At 44.7% G+C, this 17,987-nt stretch overlaps 1 protein-coding gene across 1 annotated transcript in view; it reads left to right on the forward strand.

Moving 5' to 3' along the window:
* The window catches only part of dnajc1 (DnaJ (Hsp40) homolog, subfamily C, member 1), a 47,853-nt gene extending 38,141 nt beyond the window's left edge, over positions 1-9,712 (forward strand). The window contains exons 10-12 of the mRNA XM_083658885.1: positions 3,435-3,483; positions 6,019-6,332; positions 8,323-9,712. Of these exons, the coding sequence (XP_083515011.1) occupies positions 3,435-3,483; positions 6,019-6,332; positions 8,323-8,394 (435 nt within the window). The 3' untranslated portion in view covers positions 8,395-9,712. The remainder of the gene's footprint in view (positions 1-3,434; positions 3,484-6,018; positions 6,333-8,322) is intronic.
* The last annotated feature ends 8,275 nt before the right edge of the window (positions 9,713-17,987 follow it).

The following is a 17,987-nucleotide window of genomic DNA, read 5'->3' on the forward strand; positions in this document are numbered from 1 at the left end:
TCAAGTGCACCCCTTCCTTTGCAGCGGTGTGCTCGGCCCCTCCCCCAAAACACACACACACCGCTCGAGTTGTGAATGACTGTCATGTGAACAGAGAGCCACGGCACGTTCCTCCTCCCCGCTTATTTCCTTGGTAGCACAAGAAGAAGATGACAGAAGTCACAGAAAGAGAGCCGCTGGTCGAGAAGAGGGGTAAAACAACGTATGTGATGTAGAAACACATGGTTTCGCCGAGTCAGACTTGGAACAAAGACAGTGTGCAAGATATGCGTGGTCGTGGCTGCACCCCAAAGCAACACGACCTCTCTCCCTCTTTGTTTAATCACTTGAAATCCACTCACAAAGTGGTCTATGACCAAGCAATAAACAAACAAAAAGACAAAGCCCCGTAACTCCTGCCACCGCAACACAGTCATCGATTCAGGACACTTTACAATGCGACCGCATATTCAACAGCTAAGTTAGAACTTACATTTGACACCTATTTCTTACTAGGTGTAAAGTCCTCTGTAAAGTAGGTAATTGGCAATATTGGCACCATGGTGCAGTGTTGTTTTGCGTCGGTAAGATGTTCCTCCGTGATAAATTACACCCTTTGATATTTATGACTCACGCTTTTGTTTTCCACATGTTGCATCACTGCATACAAATTAAAATAACAGCAACAATTTAGCGAGGCAGGATGGTCGTAATTTAGCCTACTGATGAAGAGCTCACAGATAAACATTAACAGTAGCCTATTATGAACCTAAACGTGTTATTGTAAGTCGCTTAGGATAAAAGCATCTGCCAAATGAGTAATTTAATGTAATGTAAACCAACGTTACTCAATAACGTTCTCATTTGGTTAGTTTTGATGAAATATGAAAGCACTAATTTGCTGTCGGCAACATATGTCCCGACTGTTTTCATTCCACTTAATTAAACAACAGTAAATAAATACCGTTTTCACTGATTGATCACAGATACTGTACACGTCATTTTCTGCGACACTATTTTGGCTAGTGTGAGGTTTAAGGACTACTAGTTCAGATGTTTACCCACATATTGTAGATTAATAGTTGCAGTTGGTTGTGGCAGTTCACTGCAACATAGTAGGCCTACTGTACATATACTGTATATTTATTTTTAAATCTTTGCACTTTTATTATTTATTTTCACTTATTTATTTATTTTCAATTCTATCTAAAATCCAAAGACCTCCAATGTTAACACGTTAATTGCCAAGAACGAGTTGAGTCGTCAAACACAATCCAGCTGTTCACTGCCAACGACGAGTTGAGTCGTCAAAAAAATGATTTTTTTTTTTTTGACCGTGGGATGTGCATCTAACCCTTTTACATCTCTTATATAATTATTGGAGCCACCGAACGTTTACAACCCATTCCACCGACCCACTAAGTGGCAACAGTGCTCTCCTGACTAGAGGAAGGCAAGCATTTTTTTAACTTGTCACGCCATTCTCACCCCAGCCATTCTCATGAAAATGGATGGGGGAAAACGCTTTCTTTTTCGCGCTGATTGCTGGCGATGCGGGATTGCAAATTTACATAATAGATTACAGTTGGAACACACTTTGAAACACGCAGCATAAATATGACCAGAATCGCAAAAGCTTCTCTCAACCAAAACTCCAAGAAGCGAGCGAGTCCATGCCGACTTCCTCAAACAGCGGCCGTGCAGACAGGCACAGGACAGCAGCAAAGCACTGAGACTGTGACGGCCGCTGCAGCCAAGAAGAACGCCCACGGAGGGAGGAGTTGAAGCAACTCTCGCTCTCTCCCTCTCTCTCTCTCTCTCTCTCTCTCTCTCTCGCTCTCTCTCCCTCCCTCCCTCTCTCTCTCTCTCTCTCTCTCTCCCTCTCCCCCTCTCACTAGGATTAAACCTAGTGCGTCTCCCTCCCGAGAGGGAGGGAGAGAGAGAGAGAGGGAGGGAGAGCGAGAGGGAGGGAGAGAGAGAGAGAGAGAGAGAGAGGGAGGGAGAGCGAGGGGAAGGGAGAGAGAGAGAGAGAGAGAGAGAGCGAGAGGGGGAGGGAGAGAGAGAGAGAGAGAGAGCCAAAAATGAATGGTTAAAGTGACAGTTCTATCGAATTTCACAAAAAGCCGTTTATCTCTGAATATTTTTTCTGACGCTAAAACCATGCTGTATTCAACTGCTAATGCTTACATAACTACTAACTCTACAAACTAACTCTTTTAGACAGAGAAAGTACACATTCTATTAGTACTTTTGAGATATTGTATGTTCACAAACTCCAAGCAGAAAATAATCCTCGGCTCTTGTAAAATGAGCCACAATCCTCAAAAAACGGCTTGGCAGAAGCTACCTACAGCAAGAAAAAAACGGCTGGCAGTCAATGTGTTAAAAAGAAAAGCCAGTGTCAATGTTCAATAAATTCACGATGTTCTCAATGTCATTGAGTAATCGTGTTAAATAATCGTGATCTCAATATCAATCAAAATAATCGTGATTATGGTTTTTGCCATAATCGAGCAGCCCTACTTTGAATGATTTTAACTAATGATAATGTAGAAAAACAAAGAAAACAGATTTAAAATTTGGGGCGGCAACATTTATTTCGGGATGGCTTAGATTGTATTTTGGGACGGTTCCGGGACGATGGTGAAAAAAGTTAGTTTCAAGTCCTGGGTTCATAACCTCTTCTGATACAGTAAATTCCATGATTTGTGTGGTTCTCATACAAGTCTACATTATTCTGTTATCTCACATCACTAAACCATCTCACAGGACACCTACTGTAACCAGGAGTTTGCAGTCAACTGACTGTCTATAACTCCTTTCAGGCTTATAAAAGTGACTTGTCTTGGCTGAACATCACTATACTGAATGTCAGGAAATCCCCCTTTTATTTTATTTTACTTTTGTTTATGCCTACAAAATGTTAGGCTACTTTGTATTTGAATTCTCCCCTGGAAGTGACAGAGGCCTACACTATAATGCCCGTAGTGTCTGTCTGTCTCTGTCTATCTGTCCTTCGCGTATCTCGCGAACCGTTTGTCGGATCGACTTCAAACTTGGGGAGTGCGCTTAGGGAGATCTGACGGAGTGCAATGTGGGGGGGGGGGGGGGGGGGGGGGGGGGGGGGAGCACCCACAGGGTGGTGCATGGAGGGAACGGGCACTGCACTAGTAATAATAATATATATATATATATATATATTCTTTTTAAGCTATATATATAGCTATTTCCTTCTCATCCCTTGGTTTGGAGTGTGAGCCCTAAAAATCTCTGAGCCTGTGCTGTTACAATATATAGCGCATAACAAGAGGTATCTCAAGGCGCCTTAAAAATAGAGCAGGTAGAAGACCAGGCTCTTTATTTTAGATCCAACAATTGAAACAATTCTCACATTCACTGGCGATTACCTTAATTACCTTACCTGTCGTAATGTGTTATGTGTTGTGTGTTTGCAGGTGACAACAAAAGTGAAACAAGTTAAAGAGAGCGTGAGCAACATTACAGGTAAATATCAAGATTATTTCTTTATTATCCTACTGTTCCACTGTATGTTCTATTGTAGCTCTACTGTAATGCTGAGGTTCTACCGTAACCATTGGGTGGAAATGGGGGAAACACTTTTTGCAGCAGCGGAAAGGCGTTGCTGATGCATTCCTGTTGGCTACCAATCTATAGCTAACAGCTAACAGCTAGTGCTAGCAGCTAGCGATCTACAGACTCTACTAATCTGCGCTTCGAGTGCTGTGCCAAGCCAAGCCAACTGTCGCAAACCCCCCCCGACACACACACACACACTTTTTTTAATCGACGCTTCAATCGTTGCCATGGTAATTGACGTCCAAATCAGCAGGCGGAATGCTTTGTTGTTTTTGTCTGTCAGTTTGTTTTTAGATTTTTATTTTCACTGATAGATTGACCATGCAGCCAGTAACTGATTACATGTAATCAGATTACAAAAATTAAATAACTGTAATCAGCCTAGATTATATATATATATATATATATATATATATATATATATGTATATATATATATATATACATACTGTATATATATATACTGTATATATATATACAGTATATATATATATAGCAGTGTTTCCCACAGGATTTAGAGAATTTGTGGTGGGGGACCGCAGACCCCCTAGGGGGGTGCGGGGGCATGCCCCCCCGTGAGATTTTTTTAAACATTTTAAAGTAAAATGCATGAATTTGGTGTACTTTGAGAAAGCTTAAGAGCAAAATTAAAAGGCTAGATCTATGAAGAACATGTCATCATTACTGTGCTGTGGGTTTACAATGACAAACTAAATTTCTCCCTATAGGTCAGGGATACTCAACTTGCTTTGCCACTTTCGTGAAATGATAGAAGGCGAGGGGCCAGTTAATAAACAAACAATATACATTTTTCTGTAGCGGATTGTAGGTTTTTGGGGTGTCAGCCGGAGTTTAGGCTGACAGTGTTGTGCACACCGGATAGTTAGTTAGGTTAAGTTAGTTAGGTTAAGTACATACATAAGTGCCTGGGTAGCGAGCAGATGGCGGTATTTGACAATTTAGCAGCTAAATCATACATTATTGAAAGATATTCCATATTCCAGACTGAAATGCTATAACAGAAGTATTGGCCAGAATGACATGAACATTTATTGGACACTTATTCAGCGGATATCTTGCATGTTGCGTTCAGGTGCACTGTAAAAAAAATTTTTTTTTTTTTTTTTTTTTTTTTTTTTTTTTGGGTCAACATCTTATTGTGGCGGTCAAAATATTATTGTGGCAGCCCGCCACAAATTCGTATGGGAAACACTGTATAGAACATATCATTTTGGCAATGTGGACTCTGTCCGGCCTCTGTTTCAAGAATTTAGTCCGGCCACATGCCGTTTTACGTGCGATCGGGCTGAAACTTTCAGGGAGTGTAAAGAGCACCCACTTTTTTAATTAGGTGATTGCCCTAATTACCGATGTCATCAGTGATGTCATAAATTACTGATTATGTCATAAGTGATGTCACTTGAGCAATTGAGGCAACTGATGATGTCATACTGACATCACTGATGATGTCATCAATGAAGATGTCATCAGTGATGTCATACATAGGCATTGTGAGACACACACACACACACACACACACATGAGAGAGACTGAGGGAGAGGAGGAAAGAGACTAAAAGCTAATTTATACTAACTGCGGAGTGTCCGGTGTTCGCGGAGCGGAGGCTCTGTGCCGCGAGCGCGGCGCTCCGCACAGGCTCTGCGGAGGGACTCCACGGAGCTCCGCGCTCCTCTCAAAAAATGTTACTCCGCGGAGCCCGCTGCGAGCTCGTGCAGTTAATTCCGAGGCTATGATTGGCTAATGTTTGCTATGGTTTGTATAGGGAAGAAGCCTCCACAAACTGACCAAGTGACCGGCGAAATCAGTGCAAAATGAACGGGTTTGAGCATCGCCTGGCAGAAGAAGTACAGAAATACAGAAATTTGTATGATTCATCCACCCGGGACTACAAAGACTCGCCCTCAGTAACTGAAACTTTTTTCTCCAAAGACTGAATAGCCTACAATTTACTACATCAATAAAAACTTGATTTGAGATCGAAAAAATTAAATGCAAAGCACAAAAACAAGAAGACAACAAACTTACTTGCTAAAAACAAACTGAAAATAGCCTACAATTGCACTAGGATTGATTATTCGCCGATATAAATCAGGATCACACACGGAAGAACTGATGTGACATTTGCATTCCTGCTAAAAACACAACGGGAGCCTGAAGGGGGATTCTCCGCTCTCTGCAGACACTGCACTTCTACCGCATTTACCATAAAAGGATGTGCCTGCGGAGAGAACAGTCTTGCCGTGAACACCGCGGACACCGGACACTCCACAGTCAGTATAAATTTGCTTTGAGGGAGACAGACTGAGCCGGGAGAGGGAGAGAGAGGTTCTCCTGTGTGTGTTACAGACTGGTGAAGCTAACTGACGTTCTCCTGTGTGTTACAGGCTGGTGAAGCTAACTGAGGTTCTCCTGTGTGTTACAGGTCTGGTGAAGATGGCAGAGCTGAAGGGAAGACCTCTGTCTGTCCCTGACAGCCTGATGACTCAGAGAGAGGAGGAGGAGGCAGAGGGCGTGAGGAGGCGGAGCCGGAAGGCAGAGTCAGGGGTCAAAGGTCGCAGGCAGAGGGACTTTGACCCAGAGGAGGACTCGGAGGAAGCGAGCCCGAGGGAGGGGACGGAGCCTGTGGCGTGGACACAGAACCAGCAGAAGCTGTTGGAGCTTGCTCTGCAGCAGTTTCCCCGAGGAACCGCCGAGCGCTGGGACCGCATCGCCAAGGTGGTTCCTGGGAGAACCAAGGTACTTGTCTGTCTGTCTGTGGCCAATCTGGGAACCCAGAGTCTATTTTGGCACGTAAATAGACTCTGGGACAGCCGTACCTTTTTTTGAGGCTTCCTGTACAGCGCGGATCTTCCGCCCGGGACTTCCACTTCCGCGCAGCGGTGCCTTTTAGAAACATACATTGCGTCTCTTTTATTTTGAATGCTAAACGTCAAAATTCGTATATATTCACTAGCGTTCACTATATATATATTATATATATATATATATATATATATATATATATATATATATATATATATATATATATATATATATATATATTTTTTTTTACCGACAAACACGGTAATCTCTCTCCCCCTCCCTCTTTCTCTCTCTCCCACACACACTCCGCCTGCGTACCTGCTCTGATCCGCGGGGTGAACAGACAGGCAGGCAAGGGCTTAGGCTCAGCCCCGACAAAACGCAGCAAAATGTTTGCTTAAACGAAACGGTGGTGCGTTGCACCAATCTGTTAGATCCACTGAATCACTCAGCAAGTATACGCCATGGAAACATTGGCATAATCCTAGCATTTGATTTTTCACTTTTAAAGGAGTCAATTTCATCTAAAAGACATTGAAGATATTGATTTTATTTAAGGGAGACAGTTATAAAAACGTACCTTTTTATTCAATGTGTTTTATTATTATTTTATTATTATTTTCAAATAAAATTATTCTCTTTATAGCAGCAGCATTTATTTTCCCCAAAAGTGAGTCTTAAAAAGGGGGGTCGTCTTATGATCACTGTTGTCTTATATTTGGACCAATACGGTAATAGCCATAGACCCTGATGAAGACCTAGCAGGTCCATACGCGTTGGTCTGTTTTATTGCCTTGCTCGATTAAAAAATATATAATTCTACTTGAAGACGGAGTGCCTTAGTTTTATTCCATTGTAGTCTGCATCAAAACCTGGGGCCTGACATCAAGCAAGCCCTCCTGGATTCTGTTTGTCACGGCCAAGTTTGACTATTACAGACATCAGTCAGAATTTTCATTCAAGATATCTATGTAATTTATCAGCTTGACATCACAACAACAAAGAATTTACTTCCGGGTGGGTTACATGTTATCTAATATTAGCCGAACTAAAACCACAATATCACAATATATTTGTCACAGGCATTTTGTGCATCACTTTTGGCTCCAACCAGCCATTTATTGTGGTGGCAACACAGTGGTATCAGGTCTTCTGCAGAGTTCCATTGTAAAAAGCTGACAACAAGCTATGAGCTAAGATGGAGTTCCCTCCATTAGTTCCATAGCACGTTAACCGATGTTGACAATAGCCACGTAATCACGTAATGCGTTTTCTTTAATCTGTTGGAAGCATTTTTCAATCAACGGTGAAAGAACACAGATATGCTGGTTTTAGTGGGATTTACCCTGCTGCCCTATTCACTTCAATAGAACTGACCTGACATTTGAATTAGGTCCATTTTTCAGCTTGAGTGCCACATATTGAACCCCTCCCCGCCTACCTGTCTGTCTGTCTGCCTGCCTACCTGTCTGTCTGAAGGTGCCGCGTCTATGTGCCGACAGGCCGCAATGCCGGTAGCCCACAAGCAGAACCACCTGAGCGAGGCGGCATGCAGCGTGTCTGTGGACCGGCTGGAGCTAAGCTCTCCCAGCCCCCACGCCTAAACCTAACCTCCCCCAGACCCTAAACCTAACCCTAACCTCCCCCCATGCCTAAACCTAACCTCCCCCAGACCCTAACCCTAAACCTAACCTCCCCCCACGCCTAAACCTAACCTCCCCCAGACCCGAACCCTAAACATAACCTCCCCCAGACCCTAACCCTAAACATAACCTCCCCCCACGCCTAAACCTAACCTCTCCCACCCCCCACGCCTAAACCTAAGGTCGGCATTGCGGGTGGTCGGCATAGTGGGTGGACAACCTGTCTGACACCTGATGTCACTCATATTTGGGGTGTGTGTGTGTGTGTGTGTGTGTGTCAGGAGGAGTGTATGATCCGCTACAAGCTGCTGGCTGAGCTGGTGCAGAAGAGGAAACAGACCGCCAAGAGCTGATCCAGTCCTGATCCACTCCATGTTTTATATCTGCCCCTCTGTCAAGTCTGTGCATCACTTTTATATCCTCACATTAAGATAATGGCCCGTTCCTTTACTGCAAACAAACTGGGATGTGGTGGTTGAATGACGTCACATCCGTTTTGTTCCATTTGCAGAAAACTGGGAGCTGGGAAGTTCACTGTTGAATTGTGTCACATCCGTTTAAACGAGTCGGATCCGGTCGCTAGCCAGGCTAGCCATCGTTACCAATAACAACAAGGCATTTTGTGCATACAAACACTGCAGCAACATATCCACACAGATAGAAGTTAGACAGTGATGTGTGTACAGCTGATTTAATGAGACACAAACAAGACGGAAGTGCTAATAAACAGTATTTACTCAGATTTAAAGCCCCAATCAGTAATTTGTTTGAATTTTTTTACTGTAATATTAGATATTTTTAGTCATAGGACATGGTAGATTGACTTGTAATAGGGAGACTCTCGCCTTTATTTATCCCACACCGCCCTCCATTGGCCAGCCCTGGGACGAAGCAGTTTGTCTGCCACGTCCCGTGGCAAGATGCGCGCATGCGCTCTACAGCGGCAGCGTTGTGTTCCTGGAAACCAGGAAGTAACTCGATTCGGATTTGCTACGAAAATGATGTTTCACGGAACTATGGATTATTATTTCATCGCGTGGTGAGTACCCGATGTCACAACATGTACATAGAGCTTTCTGGCGCTGTGTTTTGTTGACTTTGAACGGCGATATCGTTATCGATACTATTGCACGCAGAGGGCGCAGTTTCTCCACTAGCAAAACTTGGAAAAGTTGCTGAAAGGGGCTTTAACTACTGTTGATGCGTGGAGCAGCCATCTTGGATTTTTTAGGTCGGGGCTGCTGAGGCTCCTGCGGGTTTGGGAGAGAAAATCCGAGCACTGGTGACGTCACCGTTCAAGTTGATGACCTTTGAACCGTCACATTCCCATTTCCCAGTTTTAAAGGAATGCCCCATAAGACACAACCTACAGTATATGAGAGAGAGAGATCACCTTTCTCTCTCCTCTGATCTGACCTGACCTCAGGCTGGGTGAGGCTGAGATCAATCTCACGATTAGCGATGCATGATTTTACCCTCCGATATCCAGTTGCCATGGTCAAAATACATGAAACCGAAATCGTCCCCCCGTTTTATTTAATAGAGAATAATATTGGATATTTCAGAATCAGTCATTTTAATGATATATCACTGGAAATGTCCCTGATTTTCATTTCAGAAATGTGGTCACCTTACTGACCTCTGACCCGGGGAGACAGTTGCCTGTGCCTTAGCTCCCTGCATGCTGTCTGTTTGTCTGTCTGTCCAATCATCTGCTCTGTTACCAATGATCAATAAAGACTTGTATTTATTTCCTTCATTGTGTCTGAGTCTCGTCACATTCTTAGAGCTCCCAGAACAAGGTATACTTCCTGCTTCAGCTACGCACCAGCGTCGAAAAATATGAGCTGTGGTGAACGGCGAAAGACATAACTTTTTCATCCCGTTTGAATTGTGCCATGAAGTACACATGATTTTTCCTCAATTTAAAAAATAACTTTGCATGTTACGAAACCCGCAGTTTGTCGTAAAACTTAATTTACACTTAATATTACATTTGTAGGAATTGGAAACCGCTCAATCAACTACATCTCTCATCTTGCACAATATACTGTACATCACACCTACACCAACATGGCCTAGCAGGAGAGAGAGTTATTATGACGATTATGTGACTGGTTGTGTGGTCTTTCTGATTTATAACTTATAGTGGAACAGTTTTAATTTCCACAAACTGACTTTCTTCATTTAATTTTTTTTTTTTTTTTTTTTTATAGGGACAGTGTACATTAATGAACATTAGTATCGGGGATATATAGGGTATGTTAACATGCCGGATTGTAGCACTATTGCTCATGTACATCGACAGTTTCTAGTTTAAAAAAAAAGAAAGAAAAAAGAACACACTGCTACAACATAGTAGTACCATAAACAACCCTCGTGAAAAAGTACTACTGAATCACTACTCATGTATGATTACTACATACATGACTATTTAAATCACTGCATGATTACTACTTAATTACTTCTGTCTCACTATTTGGTTTTTGGGAAATTACTATATAAACTTTCAGTCAGGTTTTAGAAAGCAGCACTATGGCACTACTACTACAGCAATGAAAGTGGGAAATGATCTAACTGCTGCCATGGATAGGACACTGCACTGTGTCGCTCTTTTTATTGACTTATCAAAAGCTTTTGATACTGTTGATCACAACATCATGCTCAAAAGGCTATTAGGTTTTTCAAGTAAGGCAGTCGCTTGGTTTAAAGACTACCTGTCAGATACTGTAGATCACGATGTGTCCTGTTCAATCGAAAATTGTCTAATGTTTTAACTGTCCAGAAGGGGGTGCCACAGGACTCTCTCCTGGGGCCAATTTTGTTCACAATCCATATTAATAATGTTGAGAAAAATGTACCAAAAGCCTTCTTTCATTTTTATGCAGATGACACTGTTGTCATCTATCACTCTATTATTGTGCAGCAACACTAAAAAATGCTTTTAATGAACTTCAAATTGCTTTTACTATGGTTCAGGCCAGCAGCGTAACGAGTCAGCCCCGGGCCCCGATGCAAGATGGTCTAACCGGGCCCTGATAGGACGGCGCAGCACACCACAGCGGTGCTGCGAGCCCGACACCCTGCACCCCACCTCGGCGTGCAGTGGAATTGAGCCCCGGGCCGGCCGTCTGGAGCTCCTGTGGCGTCGAAAACCGGGTTTCTGAAACCGGGCACGCGCTACTTCACAATTCCCCCCGGAACTGTGTAACACCAGAGAGGCTGACAAGCGCACTCACCCAGTGCGCTGCAATATACAGCAGGGGCCCGGCCGACGCTCGGCCACACACGAGCCGGGCGACCGGGCCCCAAGCACGCCGGGCCCCGATGCAGTCGCATTCCCTGCATATAGTTACGCTGCTGGTTCAGGCCCAGCTGTACCAGCTGAAGCTTGTTTTAAATGCAGACGAGACAAAATTTATGGTTTTTAGTAAGACAATGAGGGAACCACAGTCACTGCTACAGATAATCACGACGGGGCAAGGAAATTGAAAGAGTGTCAACCTACAAGTACTTAGGTTTTTTAATAGATGACTCTCTCACTTTTACATCTCACATAGACACTTGTGAGAAAACTCAGGGTGAAGCTAGGTTTCTACTTTCGCAATAGGGCATGTTTTTCTTTTGTGGCAAGAAAGCGGCTTGTCTTGGCTTCCTTTCTGCCGATAATTACGGAGATATTCTATACATGCATGCTCCTGTGGCAGCTCTATGTAAGCTGGACACAGTGTATCAGATACATGCATGCTCCTGTGGCAGCACTATGTAAGCTGGACACAGTATCAGATACACGCATGCTCCTGTGGCAGCACTATGTAAGCTGGACACAGTGTATCAGATACATGCATGCTCCTGTGGCAGCACTATGTAAGCTGGACACAGTGTATCAGATACATGCATGCTCCTGTGGCAGCACTATGTAAGCTGGACACAGTGTATCAGATACATGCATGCTCCTGTGGCAGCTCTATGTAAGCTGGACACAGTGTATCAGATACATGCATGCTCCTGTGGCAGCACTATGTAAGCTGGACACAGTGTATCATGGGGCGCTGAGGTTTGTCACAAACTTTAAACCTCTAACACACCGTTGCACTCTATACATGAGAGTAGGATGGCCCTCCTTATCCTTGTGCAGGTTGAGTCACTGGTACGTCTTCATTTATAATACATTCTGGGAGAGCTCCCACCTTACTTATGCTTACTCATCAACTTGCAGGAAAACGGCACTTATTGGTTACGTTTTTCCTGCTGACCGTACCAAAAGCTCAGACTGAGTTTGGCAAAAAAAGCCTTCCAGTTGTCTGCCCCTCTGGCCTGCAATTAGCTTCAACAATCGATGAATCTGCAGGAGCTTAATTGTCTCACTAAACAGTTTTAAAGCTAGGATAAAAGTCATGGAGGAAAATTAAATGCAGGTCTGTAAGTGCTATGACCCATGAGTGGCAACAGTATTAGTTTGAATCCTGCCTGCCTTCATTGTGAAATTTGTTGTACACTTTTTTCTTTTAATCTTTGGTTGTTTGCCTAATTTATGCAAATGTTCTGGTGATATGTTATGTTGTAACTGTATGTCTGTAACCTTGTGCTGCTTCTTGGTCAGGTCTCTCTTGCAAAAGAGGTTTTTAATCTCAACAAGTCCAACCTGGTTAAATAAAGGTCAAATAAAAAAAATAATGTTCTAATATATTATAATGTTGTTATAATTTAATATTATTATAATGTTGTTATAATATAATATAATATATTATAATGTGATAATGGAGAGAAACTTAAATGACCCCCGACTGTCCTCTAAGCTGGAGGCTGGTCTGCTTTGTAAACATTGCACCACTCGCTGTTTCATTCATTCATGTTGCACTTTGACTGTTTGCTCTTTGCACAATCCTTTCCTTATTGACTTCATTAGCCGTCATTGGCATCCTCCCCCCCCCCCCCCCCCCCCCCCCAATGCTCTCCTCTCCTCTGTTTAGAGCAGGCCTGCAGTGACCTGGGGCTGTTTGCGAAGGTCATCAGCAGCCAGGTTCACCTCCGGTCAGTTCACCTCAGTTCATCTGAGACAGAATGGAGATATGTGAGAATCATCTGAGACAGAATGGAGAGATAGATGTGAGATAGAACAACCTGGTAAGCTGTCTGAAGCTTAGGGCCCAGACACTAAGAAGATGGTATTTAAAATATGTTTACTAACACGTCTAGATTTGAAAAAGATTTGTGGATTACACAGCAACATTTACAACCTACAAAACACTACATGAATTGAGCCCGATATTGACATGATTTTGGGCGACACATTTCCAGCGTCGGGCCTGAATATGACCATCCGAAATGACGAACGGCCGTCTTTACCTCTTGTAGTGTGACATCATCAAAGACCAGCGTCGGGGCGTCTGGGACACCTCACAACACCCAGACGAAAAGTCTAGCATGCCAGGCTTGTGGGTCTTTTCTTGCCTAGTTTGACATGTTCCAGGGCAGGGGGCAGAGACACAGAGTGTCCAATTTCTCACTGTGAGAAAATGGACTTGTGGCGTGCGGGTCGTTCCCGATGTTCTGTATCAGAGTTGGCAGTCCTTATGGGTTAGGGTCAGAGTCAGACTTGTAGTGCTGCCATTCGCCCGGCCAAGACACAGTAGCGTCGCGGCCTGTCTATATATAAATATACAATATGAGATAAAGTACAATTGCGCACATCCAGTTGTCAAATGGTCTTTTTCAAGTCTTAAGTTGCCACACTCCGCCAATGTGGCTGGAAAACAATAATGAATAAAATAACAAACCAGGGGAAAAGCAAGTGAACATGTAAAAAAGAAAAGAGTGATGTGCACCAATAAGCAGGCCTGCATTGTGTGAGGTCACACTTGCCTAGGCAGTCTTTGTGTAGCTGGGCGATTCGGCGCTGGGTTTGTAGGTCAGCGAACAAACTCTGTGCCAGCCGGTCCTTATCTGCCCGGTCCTTCATCTAACCCTAACCCTATCTGCCCCGCTTCTCTGTCCTCACAGCTTCTCTGTCCTCACAGCTGCTCTGGCCTCCGTGGGTTTAAAGGAGAATTTCGCTGTTTTTATGCCTCTGCCAGCGATAGCCAGGCCGGCGGTATTATGGATTCGGGTTTCTGTCCGTCCATACGTCCATCCGATGTTCGTTAATGCGATATCTGAGGAACACCTTGAAGGAATTTCATCAAATTTGCCTCAAACGTCGACTTGGACTCAAGGATGAACTGATTAGATTTTAGTGGTCAAAGTTCAAGGTCACTGTTTCATCACCCCATCCTCAATAGCCAATCAGCCCTTGATTTCCCGGGAATCTCATCCATTGCAGTGGGGCCCCCGGCCCCACCGGGATGGTGTGTGTGGGGGGGGGGTCGCTGGCCACAGTGATGCAGTCCATAGCAGGGTCCCTCAGTGATGTTAGGATTGGGCGCTGCATCAGGCTGGTACCCCGTGATGAGGACCCGGAAGAGAAGAGGAGGCTGCTCACGTGAGAGGCCGTGGTCGCGCTCCCATTCACTGCGATCCTCCGGGTGAAATGATGCATCATTAATGAGGAAACTTAATATTAATTATGTTCTAGATTACCCACAATGCCTTGCACTGCCTCAGGAAGCGATTTTTCCCATGATGGCGAAGGCTCGCGCTACATTTAATGCATAAAATCAAGCTGATAATGCACAATTTGATTCTTTAAACATCTGACCCTTGCAAAAGTACATAACGGACAGCCCTGCTTAATCCTCGCAAAAGATGGGTCCATTGAAATGAATGGAGATGTTGCAACTCTGTTTTGGGGGTTAGTTACACTTTAAGCTTAATTTTTCGTCAGGCGCATTGTTAGCTGCCTATTGTGGGATAGCAAAGGACCCCCATGCGCTAAACATCGGTCCAATTACAATCCGCCCCCTAAAGACTCAGGCCCTGTACCCTCACTCCCCCTAATGGCCGCCAGCTGAAAGGGATCCACATTGGATAAATAGGAGGATTGGGACAGCAGAGCCCTTTGCACTTGACAAGATGACGTTGACTCTGGCAGGTTTGGGGCTCGCTATATATTGTTTATTGTCAAGACGCCTAAGGCGTTTGAGGGAAAGACTCCCTGATGAGTCTGTTCTCATCCAGGCTCTGGCTCTACAGAGTGGACAACAGGTAATTTAAAAAGAATAAATGTAGCCTACTGCAAAATCTGCAATTGATAACTGTGTAATTATAATTAAAATAAGCATAATAATGACATGTCACCCAACATTATACACAATGTCAATACTGTACAATACAGATTTGGTAAAACTATTTCTCATTCATCAAAAAAGTTGTGGATTGCAATTGTAATAGAAATGATTGATGATTATTCTAGGATTGTGTAAAATAACTACTTGCATTCCTCTGATATCATATTTTTGTCTAATCTGAAATCTGAATCCCTATTAATGTAATGTTTCATTGTCAATTTACGCATTCCAGCGCACCCCGTACACACTGCTAAACGGCGTGTTCGTTTCGCGCATGTGTTCTTTTTTCTTTTTTTTGCCTCCCCCGGTAACTCCGTTTTATACGTCACAACGCTATGCATTGTGGGCAATTCCCTTTCCGTAAGTGGCCACAGCTGCTCCCTTACGGTAAGTAAGGGGGCAGAAAGGGCTCACTCCGAGCCCTCATTCACTTTGCGATTTCACCGTGGGACATCCCTAAAGGCCTAAACATGGTCGTCCGTCAGAGCCTCGCCCCGCCCTCCCCGTGTGACGGCGGGTGGAGCGCCGTCCTATGGGGAGGGTCCGCCATCGGCTGACGGGGGCTGCTCGAAAATGTGACTTCACGGCGACGATACGTGCGTGACGACAGCTGCAGGAGAGTTGTGATTGGCCGTTGCCTTGGCTCTTCGTCGTAAAGTCGCCTTTCAAAGCATGATGTTAGATTATAACGAACTAGTTGTGTGGCTTAGCCTTCCCAAATGTTGAGGGTCGTTTTTTAGAATTTAATACATAGAATTGGGAACGTTACATTCAATTTCATTGATGACAAAGATCCCTAGTACAGTTTAATAGTGCACAAGTGCTCAAGAAAGCACACAAGATAATCAATGACTCCACACATGTCCTTCATGTCTGTTTTGACTTAATGCCATCAGGAAAGCGCTTTAGACAGCCTGCCTGCAAAACAAACAGAAGGAAGTTTGGTTTTGTTCCAGAGGCCATTCGACTGGTGAACAGCCACAGTACAAGAAATGGTCAGTTTATCTACACTAAGTCTGCACCTTGACCTTTTGATTTGAACCCTTGAACAAGTCTAATATGCACTTGGATTGTATTGACTGAATTTAATTTGTATTGATCTGACACCTATATTCCTTTGTGGTGTTGGACACATTGTAATCAGGGATCTTGCTTTATCAGTGCCATTTATTGTATTTATTGTCTTGTTTTTTGTATTGTTTTTGGATGTGTACAAAGTACAGCTTGTTTGCAGTATTCATGCCTTAAATTGCCCCTTGCGGGACTAATAAAGTTTTTTGAATTGAATTGAATTGAATCGAATTGTGGCGTCCGAGCATGTAGGGCTCGCTGGCGCCGCCAGACGGCGAGACGGCTCCAATTCGAAGCGGACGGACGACCATGTTTAGGCCTTAAGCCCTTACTCCCTTCACATGAACGCGCCTCTAAGGGCGTGAGTCAGTAAGGGGGCGGATTGGAATTGGGCCATCGTTGGGATATGCCTCCTTTCATGGTCCGTATATGGTCAATGATGTCACCAGAACCTCAAACAGGAGTCTCCGCGAGGACGCGTTGGAAGAGAAGAGGCGTTCGTACTTTCCCATACGAGGAGGTCAATCCAGTCTTGATCTAAACGCTATAGCGTTGAGGGCAAGTGCTGGACTGTTCATAATCTGACTCCAACAACAGCATGGAGTTTTTTTTGGAGTCCTGGACTGCAGCGATCGCACCGACGGCAGAAGAAACAGCCTCCAGCTAACACCAGGGCTCCCGCACCGGTGTTGTGCCAAAAAGTGATTTGCTGCCAGAAAACTGATTTCACTCTGCGGGACGGCGCACAGCGATGCCTCTACCCACCCTGTGAGCCCCATGGCTGGCCCCAGACACCCAGGGCACGGACACACCCCCATCTCCCAGGCCTGCCTAGCCGGCCCAGCTCCCACCTTCTCCGGGGTGACCACCTCCGGTAATCCAATTCAAAACGCAAATCACTTTTTGGCACAGGGGGTCTCCCCCAGAGGTGGTCTGCCCAGAGAATGTGCGCTCACAGGGTGGATAGAGGCAGCGCTGTGGCTCACAGGGTGGGTAGAGGCAGCGCTGTGTGGGCTCACAGGGTGGGTAGAGGCAGCGCTGTGTGAGAATGTGTGCTCACAGGGTGGGTAGAGGCAGCGCTGTGGCTCACAGGGTGGGTAGATGCAGCGCTGTGTGGGCTCACAGGGTGGGTAGATGCAGCGCTGTGTGGGCTCACAGGGTGGGTAGATGCAGCGCTGTGTGGGCTCACAGGGTGGGTAGAGGCAGCGCTGTGTGAGAATGTGTGCTCACAGGGTGGGTAGAGGCAGCGCTGTGTGAGAATGTGTGCTCACAGGGTGGGTAGAGGCAGCGCTGTGGCTCACAGGGTGGGTAGAGGCAGCGCTGTGTGGGCTCACAGGGTGGGTAGAGGCAGTGCTGTGTGGGCTCACAGGGTGGGTAGAGGCAGCGCTGTGCGCGGTCTCACGGAGCGAAATCAGTTTCTGGCAGCAAATCACTTTTTAACACAACACCGGCAGCGACCATCGCTTCTCCAGGCATCGCCGGGCCGTCAATTGCCGTGCACAGCAGCCATAACCGATGACGTCAGCACCGGCCGTCACGTATCCTTTCATAATTTATATATTCATAATAATATATTCATATATTCATAATAATATATTCATAATAACCATGCTTCTTGGTGTCATGCCGTTTGTTGAACGTCATTCATA

The sequence above is a fragment of the Poromitra crassiceps genome, assembly GCF_964638095.1.
Source record: "Poromitra crassiceps genome assembly, chromosome: 23".
Classification (NCBI taxonomy): Eukaryota; Metazoa; Chordata; class Actinopteri; order Beryciformes; family Melamphaidae; genus Poromitra; species Poromitra crassiceps.